Source organism: Brachyhypopomus gauderio, chromosome 6 (assembly GCF_052324685.1).
Source record: "Brachyhypopomus gauderio isolate BG-103 chromosome 6, BGAUD_0.2, whole genome shotgun sequence".
In the NCBI taxonomy this organism is placed as follows: Eukaryota; Metazoa; Chordata; class Actinopteri; order Gymnotiformes; family Hypopomidae; genus Brachyhypopomus; species Brachyhypopomus gauderio.
Window position 1 is genome coordinate 12,340,419 of NC_135216.1, and position 10,125 is coordinate 12,350,543.

At 41.9% G+C, this 10,125-nt stretch overlaps 2 protein-coding genes across 3 annotated transcripts; both read left to right on the forward strand.

Moving 5' to 3' along the window:
• Positions 1-822: 822 nt before the first annotated feature.
• ndufs5 (NADH:ubiquinone oxidoreductase subunit S5) lies at positions 823-2,338 on the forward strand. Of its 2 annotated transcripts, none has more exons than XM_077007786.1 (3): positions 823-936; positions 1,695-1,914; positions 2,074-2,338. In XM_077007786.1, exons 1-3 carry the CDS (start codon positions 881-883, stop codon positions 2,176-2,178), a joined length of 381 nt encoding a protein of 126 aa, XP_076863901.1. In that variant the 5' UTR covers positions 823-880; the 3' UTR covers positions 2,179-2,338. The 2 variants fall into 2 exon arrangements, with proteins under 2 accessions (XP_076863901.1, XP_076863902.1); XM_077007787.1 differs by having other exon boundaries at positions 923-996.
• Positions 2,339-2,788: 450 nt separating this feature from the next.
• LOC143516854 (microtubule-actin cross-linking factor 1-like) lies at positions 2,789-8,434 on the forward strand. The gene is made up of 3 exons (XM_077008724.1): positions 2,789-3,598; positions 6,161-6,395; positions 7,492-8,434. Exons 2-3 carry the CDS (start codon positions 6,173-6,175, stop codon positions 7,569-7,571), a joined length of 303 nt encoding a protein of 100 aa, XP_076864839.1. The 5' UTR covers positions 2,789-3,598; positions 6,161-6,172; the 3' UTR covers positions 7,572-8,434.
• Positions 8,435-10,125: the final 1,691 nt, after the last annotated feature.

The window sequence follows — 10,125 nt, forward strand, 5'->3', positions numbered from 1 at the left end:
CTGGCCCTAAACGTAAAACAATTCGACATCTGGGCTATAATTTAATCAGGCCTTAACATATGAGGAACTTAAGGTTGGAACATCATGAAGTTGAAACTACAGCTTTCACTGTATGAAAATTCAAGTGTATTATGTAGCATGGCCTCGTCCCATTACTCGCACTTACACTCCCACCCTTCGTCTTATTTTCTCCAACATCCTGTGAGCCCTTGCTTCATGAAGGCTAAGTTTGCTAAATTTACATTATGACAGTTTATTTCTATTCATATCATACTAAAACTGAAGACCTGTATGATCACCATACAGTAGGCTACATGGAAATTACATTCAAAGAACCTTGTGTGAGTATTTGCATGGCAGGAACTGACCTAACCAAACGTTTTTAATGTCACATTAACGGAAGGAGATAACTCGTTTAGAAATACTTAATTTCCTGTCTGGTTGATTAAATGTATGTTTCAGGTGGCCTATTTAAGCCTGTCGACAGCTTCATTAATGTAAACAGCTAACAGCTCACTAGCTAGCATTGGGCATTTGCGAGGAATTCGTGTTTTTGCGTAACATTCAGGTTAAAAATATCTGGGCATCACTTTACACGCCAGGGGGAAAAAACCATTCACAAAGTTGGCAAAATACGTTAAAATGCGTTTCAGTAATGCACTGACATACAGGTGAAAGTGTGTAAGGTGAGGCGCAGTGTCCCAATTCTGCTCTGAACTCTCTCTTTTACACCCTTTTGACTCGCACTTCGACGGCATAAAAATGTGCGCTTCAAGGAGGACCTTAATAGTGTTCAGGGCGAAAATTGGAACAAGACCCATGAGTGGTCCTAATTCTACCTAAAACGATTTGCTTGCACGTAGGGCCCCCTGCCGTCGTGATGCACAATGGACCTCATACCACTTTTACGGCAATGTCGCAAAGACTTGATTTACGGTAAGCCGTCAGTGAACTGTGGTGGCGCTGGGAAAGGTTAAAGTGAATCCCAACATCACGGTAACGTTATGTTCTTGAATATTAGTACACTAGTTGCATATGTGGAAATTGTATCCGTGTTGTAATCCATTTATTCGGGTTTCGATATATCAAACTCGTTTATTTCTAGAATTTGTTTGAATACTCGTATCTGGGCCGATAGCTACCGCTAACCTAGCCGTCTACCTGTGGTGTACTGTTGAAATAGTGAGACACACAGCTAAACACTTAATAAACACAGCTAGTTAGATAAACACTTAATAAACACAGATACCTATATAATAAAGACTCAATAACGTGACCAGGGAGCGATGTGGTTGGTATATTGCAAAGACTACAAATATCAGTTTCATTTTTCAATAATCTTTAGTAGCTGGTTTATTCCTGCTCGTCAATAGGTGTCTGCTATCTAGCTTGGGATGGTTAATGTAAAACTGCTGAAACATACAGTTATTCTGCACTTACACTCACTGGCTAATATCACAGGCGCACTTCATTGGTGTACAATTACTACGATTTGTTTGCAATGCAAAATTTGTTAAGACACTGACAAAAACACCCAAGTTCTTCACTGGTCACTTTCTGATAATTCCACTTCTCAGCTTCATTGTTTATGATAAGCAATTCATAAATACTAATAAGTGGTACAAAAAATGACTTGCATAAATTAATAACATTGGTATATTGGCATCCTAATGACGTGTGAATGTACTCCACAGAACCATGCCATTTGTTGACCTTCAGTCTAAGCTGGGCATTAACTTGGACAAATGGATCCTGCTTCAGAGTGGGGAGCAGCCACACAAGCGCCCGGCCCGCTGCCACGCCTTTGAGAAGGTGTGGATAGAGTGTGGTCATGGGATCGGCCAGACGCGTGCCAAAAAGGAGTGCAAACTGGAGTACGAAGATTTCTACGAATGCATGCACCGACAGAAGACGGTAAACAAATGGTTGAGGGTTTGGTGCAGGGTTGAATTAAACGCTGTGATGAGATGTATTTCAATTGAACGTCCATTATTTATTCATTTTTATTCCCGTTAGGATATGTTAGGTGATTTGGTTGACTGTATCATCATTTCTGTCTTTGTTGTGTCTTAGCTCCAGCGATTGTATGAAATTCGAAAGCAGAGGGACAAGATGATTAAAGAGGGGTCCTACACACCTCCTCCACACCACACTGGCAATGAAGAAGCTCGGCCATGAACCCTACCATGGCAGATGGAATATAGACCTTTCTCAGCAGTATACTAGCAGCACTGGCAGTGAACTTAGTGTGCTTTCCAAATTGTGTATTATACTTATTATTGTATGAACATTTCTTAAATGTTCTCCTTTGAATATAAATAAATATTGTTGATTGGAATCCAGTATGCATTGAACTCTTTAAAATTCTCAAACTACAGCTAACCTAGTGAAAATGAAATATAACTGCATCTGCAATTATTTAATTTACTCTGTCTGCCCCTTGGAAGTGGACGATGCTTTTCGTTCACTAGGTGGTGCTAAGAAACCACCAATAGTTCACAATGACTTCATTATTATGGGAAAACGTTTTAATTAAACACCTTGCTTACAATGATCAGGTTGCTACTTTAAAGTTACAATAATCGTTCTGCAAAACCATCGTTTCAGTTCACTTCGAGACTTGTCACTCTCAGATAACTGATTTTTTAAAAACCTGCTTTGATTGTTTACACTAAATGTACGTAAGTGTGTATTCGGGTCATGGGGTAAAGTCTGATTATCACGAGGGTCTGATTAGATTGTGATTGCTGAGTTGTGGTGCACTTTCCGACTATTATCACTTTTAATCCATCTATTTTTATAAACAGCCAAGAGTTCACATAACGACCAGTTATAATCCGCAGAGGAAAACGAGGACAGTCGTTTTTAGGTTGAAGACTAAAACCTCCCCTCTGTTGAACTAAGACGTTGTACAGAACATGTGTTGCTTCATCACACCAGCAGAACAAGGTTCGGGTAGTCCGGATCAGTTTACGGCCGTGGCTAATGAAGAATAGTTCTTAAAATATGAGTTTTTCTGTTTGAGACGGTGGACGTTCTGTAAGAAACATTAAAGCTGAGGACAAATAAATGTTAAACAAACACAAAATGCAGAACATATTGAATGATGAGAGGCGACATGTTCCTTATGCTCCACCTAAACCTAAAAAAAGAGGAGAAATCACGCCTTCTGGCAGCAGCTCCGTTTGGCACTGGACTATAGTGGCGTGAAGCGCTAAATCAGCCTTTTGGGATGAAGGTGTCCTGTGATTCCTGTGCAGCAGTGAACTAGATGACAGACCTCATTAAGGTGTGTGGAGTTGGGAGGATATGAGGAGAAGCTCTTGTGAAGGAACACGAATGTGAGGAAGAGGAGGGGGTCGGAGAGAGAGAGCGGGAGAGAAGGAGCAATACGAAAGGAGGGGAGCGGACAGCCATTACCGAAGCACTCGGTACATCTGTTATTCGGTACTTTACGTATCCCGGGTCGGTGCAAACGGTCGGTTACCGTTTTACAGACCGTCCGAAGCTGGTCCCGTAAAGCCCGTACACATCAGGACGGGAATCTGCGGTGTAAACCCGTTAGTCTGTGCGGGGTTCCGGGGTCCACCGTTATCCGGTAAGCAAGTCCAAATGTCGCTCATCCCGCAGAGCTTCAGCATGCCCGGAACTGGTTGTTCGGCACTGTTCTATATTTTATTCATTTATTCATTTTTAATAGACTAATGTTAATGTTCTAATTTAAGATAGGCTTGTTGTAATGTTGTATATTAAACAAGGGTGATGTTATTAAATAGCTCAGTTAAATGAAATAAACAATACAGTTCGGTTGAGCTGAAGTGTTTTGCGTTTATTAACAGTGGTTAATTCACTATGAAAGGTTCTGATGCGCAGCAGTATGTGATCCTGGCCGTGAGGAACACGTTCGCTTATTTGGACAAAGGTTTGCTCGTTGCACGAGCCCTCAGACTGACGCTCACGCGCAGACCTCTCCGTCACGTGCACGCCACAAGCCAAGCTGTCCCCTAGCTAGGATGTCTTGGTTGTATTCACGTTTTAGATGTTCATCATTTTAGTAACTATTTTACTGTGTCCACTGTAGTCTCAACTGAGACCTTTAAGAAGGGGCGTTCCTACAGGAAGCTTTTAATCTTTTGATGGTCTACTCTAGCATGCACATTTCCCTAGTAGAAAGTGTACAGCTAAACCAAAAGGACACTACTCTGTGCAGTTCCATACTTAATAAATAACTAATAGTCCTGTCTAAGCCCTATAATCTGTAAATCAAATTATATGGAAGCTTTAGAGAGCAAATTTGACAATCTAAGAACCCTATCTGTTGAATTCCCGTTGGTTACAGTGCTTATAACCTCACGCTCCACACCTTATAAAATTTCAGACTAAATATAACATCGTAGCACGCTCGAATGAATCCAATACCTTAAATGATTATGTCTCGAATGCTTCCCCTGCACTGAAATAATGCTTCACACATAGTTTTTTGTAGCTCAGTAGTCTGCTGATTCCAACGAGGACAGACTGAAAGATGAAGATTGTTAGGCATTCTCTCACCTGCTAGACCAGCTTCTCCATCATCAGCCTCTCCATAATCTGAAAATAGGCCTTCTTCTCTTCTCATAGGCCTATGAACGTCAGCATATGTGGTCTCTCATATTTCTTTTCTCAGTGTAGATTTCCCGTTATTGTGAGACTGTTATTTATTCAGTGAGCCCAAATCACCAAATGCCCACAGTACTTTGATGCTAGTTTCCCCCTTATTGTGTCCATGGGGTTCCCTTCGTCACTTGTTTCCAGTGACTGCTACAGTTCAGTGAGATAGTTTAGTCAGAGCACTACTGTTGCCCTCAGCTGAAGCTTAATATCATCAGCCTGTTTCATATTCACTACGTCCAGCCAGTGGCGGTGGACCCATGGGCCTGTGGTGCTGAGGTATGTTGTTTTGTGTAACGTAGCAGTGCTTGTGAGACGACCACCACTATTTGGAAATGCAGAGCCATTTCTACTGAGACTTTAAATAAACACGACAGCTTTCTGTCAGCATGCTGTGTGCCTTAAACTGCCACAAGCTGTCAGACGTTGTGACAAAACTATAAACAATCAAAAAGAATCAGTATTTTTGTAAAATTTTCTTCTTTCTCAGATTTAACAGATTTTAAAACAAAGGAAACCCATTTCTAAAAAGCTGTGTTTTTCTTTCATGTTGTGCCACTTGAGAATAATGAGACGGTATGGCTTTGAACAGAGTCTATTTATAAATGCTTGCTGCCACAGAAGTAAAACACAGGCAGCCACGAACCGGGTAGCACGCTAGCTCAGCATCCACTCTACAGAGCTTTTCTTGAGCAGTCCTGCTCCTCAAATCTCAACACAGAACTGGACATGCACACAAAATACATCCACTCTTCTGAACAAGGGGACAATAAAAATAAAGACTTAGTTCAAACTAATACTCAATCTAAATCTCTTCACAGAAGTGGTCAGTCAAGCAAGCTGACATATCAGTTTTTTGCGGAAATTATCTCGAAAGAACTAGGTCAGGAGGACTGTTGTCCAGTTTCACCAGATGCAATGAGAAGCTTGGAGTAAAGGGAATAAAGTCCACCTGCTTTGAGGTCACTGATATTGATCTTTCAGCTCACATGGTGCTCAGAGATGGACAGATCTCAAGTCAGACTCCCATGGGCCTTTTTCCTTCTTGCTGATTACAGAAGATGTCAGACCACCATTGGGCAAGCCAGCTAAAATGCTTATTGATCTGAGCCTGAGCAGCCTATATTAATAGTACTTTGATGAGTCTCTTCGATTCACATTTCTGTTGCTGCCCATCACCATTCCCCAACTCACTGGTGATAGCCTGATATCCCTCTGTCTCTCTTCTTCTCGTTACTCAGACTTTGAGAAATGATACACTGATACTCTTTGATCATATGACGATGGAGATTGTCTGGTTCTTATGTTGTAATACTATATTAGTTCAAGTTCCAGAATTAAGGATGACTTACATGAGCTGCAGGTTGTCCTCCGTGTATTGTTTATGAGAGATTATCAATTATGGATGATAAATTATTTAATATCGAAGTGTGTTTTTTTACCTTGATCCTGTTTCTGACTCCTTCTCCTAATCGTTCCCTACCAACCATCTCCTCATGTTCTCTTGCAGCACCCCGGCAACATGTCTTCCTCCGACGAGGAGAGCCTGAGTGAACGCTCATGCACGAGTGAGCGCTCTCTCCGTAGCGAGCGTTCAGGGGGCTCCTTATCTCCATGTCCCCACGCCACCGGCGGCTCTAAGGGGGACACCCTGCCATGGAACCTGTCTAAACACGAGAGGCGGAAGCGGAAGAGTCAGGACTCGGTGCTGGACCCCGCAGAGAGGGCCGTGGTGCGGGTGGCAGGTAGGAGCTGGCTCTACGGCGCCATCATGTGGCAGAGCAACAGGTTGACTCAGGGGGAGTGATGGAGTGACAGAATAGGACTGCACTTACAGAGTAAAAGAGTTCACAACCACTTTCCAGTCGGCCAGATCACATGTTTAGAGGAACAACAGAGAGAAGGACAAAAGCCTTTGATTTTGTATGCCCTAGAGCTAAGCCTGGAGGAAACTACACATAGGACGTGCCATGTACTATGACAAAAGGAGGCTAATTTACTGTACTTGCACAGTCATAGAGTGAAGAACGATAAAATAAGCTGTGACATTTCAGTTCTTTAAGTGTTTATTCTTTCAGATGATGTCTGGGGTAGAGTTGTATTGGATTTGCAGCTGTGTGGAATGACTAGGCCCTGTGGGAGATTAGAGGGGGGGCTGAGCTGTTCTCAGGCTTTTTTCTCTTGCATTAATTTGCTAGCTGAGTTGCTATTCCTGTTCATTTCATTACTGTTGTTAAACTGTACGTGTGTTGTGATGAACTGTGACGTCTACCCAGTGAACAAATGCAGGAAGGGAGAGCTAAGAGAGTAAGTTATTGGAGCTTTGAGTCTGGTGATGTGGTTGAAGAGGAGTACCGAGAGATGGAGGCCAAACATTAGTCACAGCTTACAAGTAAAAACAGATTTCCAGAGATTCACTGCACATTGCAACTGCTCTGTGCATTCAAGTCCTGTTGGGTTTGTTTTCCACGTCTAACGTATGTTCGTTCTGAATGTGTGCCAATGCGCACATGTTGAGTTTTATCATTAATGCTGTTTTCTGTCTTCATTGTGACAGCTACTTCTCAGTGAAAACATAATGAGCTCCGTGGGATTAAAAATGATGTGTTGTTGCTCCGGTGCTTATCGTTTATTCAAATCATTTCATTGGAATAGGAAATGCTGTACTAATTGTGGGACAGTGATTAATAAATGGTTTGATAGAACTGGAAATTGATGATCAGGCAGAATAGGCTGTAAATGTGTTCATCCTCATTAGCATCTCAGACAAGACTGTCTGCAAGACACTAAGGTATCCAGGGGCTTGCCTACATCCATTTAGATTTTTTATTTTTTTTTCAGGCAACTCAAAGGGCTACTCAGCTTGGCTCCCTCCATTCCCGTGTTGCCATGGGGACGTGCACACTCTTCCAGTCCCCTAGTTTCCATGGCTATGAAGGGGAAGGAAACACAGTGGGAAGCAGAGAGGGTAAAAGGCCCAAAACAAATAGTGAAATACAGCGAGGGAGAGCATTTGAATTTGAATTTGAGCTTGAGAAAAGAAGGAGCGGTTGTCGGGGGGCTGAGACGAAGGAGTGGAATGGAGTCGAGTGAAATGAAAAAGAAGAAAATAGTGAGAGGATAAAGCATGAAAGATTGAAGGGGCTGAGAAGAAGGCCAAGGTTCAAAGTGAGAGAACTGAAGAGAAGAGTAATGATGACATTCCCAAAGAGTCAGGGTTAAAGACAGACTGGGCAAGGGAGAATACATAGATGGCTTTGAGGAAAGTGATCTGAGGGCAAATATTTCAGTGATCAAGATCGTTTATGTTAGTTTTGTACAACCCATGGACTTCATGCGACAACAGAACTGACATCGCCTGAGTTTGTCTGTTGGAGCTTGTCTCGTAGAGAATTTGCATCAAGTTTAATCTGTCAATTTAAATATAATTTAGAGAATGAATAAATTAAATGTAGAAATTGCAGTGTGACAGCCTCTGTGCCTTGCTCGTTTATAGCCGTGTGTAAATATGAGAGACTAACACCACGATAATGATGTTTCATTGCTGTCTGCCAGGCCCGGTCACAGCTGCTTCACAGAGAGGGGGAGCAACACGGCCGTGGCTTTCAAATGACTTAAACGGCCTTTACCACAGAGGCAAATCACAACTTTGTAAATACTCCAAACCTAACATATTATCCTCTCACAGAAAGCTGGACTGGACCAGAAATGCGGTGGATTTATATCCAGACCTTTTAATCCCTTATTAAAACAAAAACTCAGTGGCTGTCCTATGAAAAGTAAATCCGGGGTTCATTTACTGCACTTTCCTAACCATCATACCAGTACACTGTGTTATTCATAAGTAGTAGTATCAGCTGTGGTATTCATAAATGGCATTACACTGTCACTGGAGTTGGCATCAATTCCAAAGGATGAAGATGCGGTTAGCATTACAGTGAGCTTGATGGGCACGAACAGCTATAGAGCCAGCAGGACAGAAGGGGGTTGGATCTGACTCACCACTCCTTGTTTTGTGTAATTACCATCAACTCAGCCTCCGCTCGAACTGCTGTGTAGAATGTCTGCCTGATGGCTGCAGAGAGACAGTGAGCCAGAAGCAATATCCGCACACTGACCCTGCTGGCCTGCTGTGACACTGCCGAGCTATGTATGGTGCGGTCCTTGTGGGTGACTCTCGTACGGTTTTGTTGCAAAGTTGCATTTGCAATAACTGCATCATGCCCTCTGACACCACTTCAGTCCATCTGCCATCCGGTTTCCCTTTGACAATTCCTGCCCGAGCTGACCCGGGCCACCGTTTGTGTTGAAGGATTTCTACAGTCAGCCCCCTTCTCTGTGAGTGACATGGGTGCAGTATTGGATATAAAAACAGAGGAGGGTTGACTCGCCTGGTCCCCAGTTAACTTAAAGTTAACTTAACTTAACTTAAAGTTAACTTTCTAGCCTGTTTTGGGCTGTTGCTTTGTTGTATTATAAAGCGTGATCTGGTCACTGAGCATACGAGATGTTTCTGAACATCTGTGTAGTGTTTTTGTAGCTGGCACCATTGTTAAAGTTATTAGCAAAGATGTTTAAGTCTCACCTTAACCTAAAACTCTATCATGTGCTACTGTGAAAACCAAGCCATTGTAATCTTGCTAGTGGACTCTTTTCAGTTGTGCCTCACTTTTTATCAGCTGTAGTGATTTCAAGACGGTGGGAGGGTGTTTTGCAGCTGTGATATGTTTTGGCCTTGGCCAGAGTTGCTTCCCTTGTATGACCTAGTTACTGAACTCAGTGAACACACCAGTCCCGTGATTCAAAAACGATAAATCATATATTGAGAAATACCCAGTCCATCCTGCTGTTAAATCTTAAGTCATGCAGCGTTATCAATTCCTCCAGTTCACTCACAGTCCATATGTATTGGTCTGTTTATTTTCTGATATTTGTCCTTGATGTCCACTTTTATGTGGCTATAAGTTTCAAAAATGCAATTTGTTTTTACATGACCATTTCCAACTTACCTTGAGCAGGCACATTTAATAGGAGGATAGGATTAAATTGTCTCTGTTTTGATTGGCTGTCCGGTGTTTGTTCAAATGAGGTTGCTCTGTGACATCAGATACATCATTTATTTCAAAATGGACTGTTGCAGCTTTGTTCACATTACCAAGCTGAAGTGACTGAAATCTGAATTTTAAAGTTTTATTTATTTATTTATTTGCTTTAATGTGAAACTGATTTTTTCAGGGTTGTATGGACACTTTTTAGATGAGTTTTGAGTCACTTTTATATGTGGTCCTAGATCACATGTGAACCATCAAATTATATTCTTAAATTCTATATGTGGACTGTAAGGATAGGGGGAGTGAAGGCTGTGTTTTAAAACGTGAACAATATTTACATATTATGTCAAACATCTTTATTTCAATAAAGTGAGGAAATTATGTTTATGATAGGGCCCCTTTAAGTAAAACTATTTGATGCATC

What these genes read in the sequence shown, in the direction of transcription:
- LOC143516854 (XM_077008724.1), top strand. Translation starts at nt 6,173, where the DNA reads ATGTCTTCCTCCGACGAGGAGAGCCTGAGTGAACGCTCATGCACGAGT. An exon ending in GGCCGTGGTGCGGGTGGCAG is followed by an intron (nt 6,396 to 7,491) that starts GTAGGAGCTGGC and finishes TTTTTTTTTCAG; the next exon opens with GCAACTCAAAGGGCTACTCA.
- ndufs5 (XM_077007786.1), top strand. Translation starts at nt 881, where the DNA reads ATGCACAATGGACCTCATACCACTTTTACGGCAATGTCGCAAAGACTT. An exon ending in TCGCAAAGACTTGATTTACG is followed by an intron (nt 937 to 1,694) that starts GTAAGCCGTCAG and finishes TGTACTCCACAG; the next exon opens with AACCATGCCATTTGTTGACC. An exon ending in GCATGCACCGACAGAAGACG is followed by an intron (nt 1,915 to 2,073) that starts GTAAACAAATGG and finishes GTTGTGTCTTAG; the next exon opens with CTCCAGCGATTGTATGAAAT.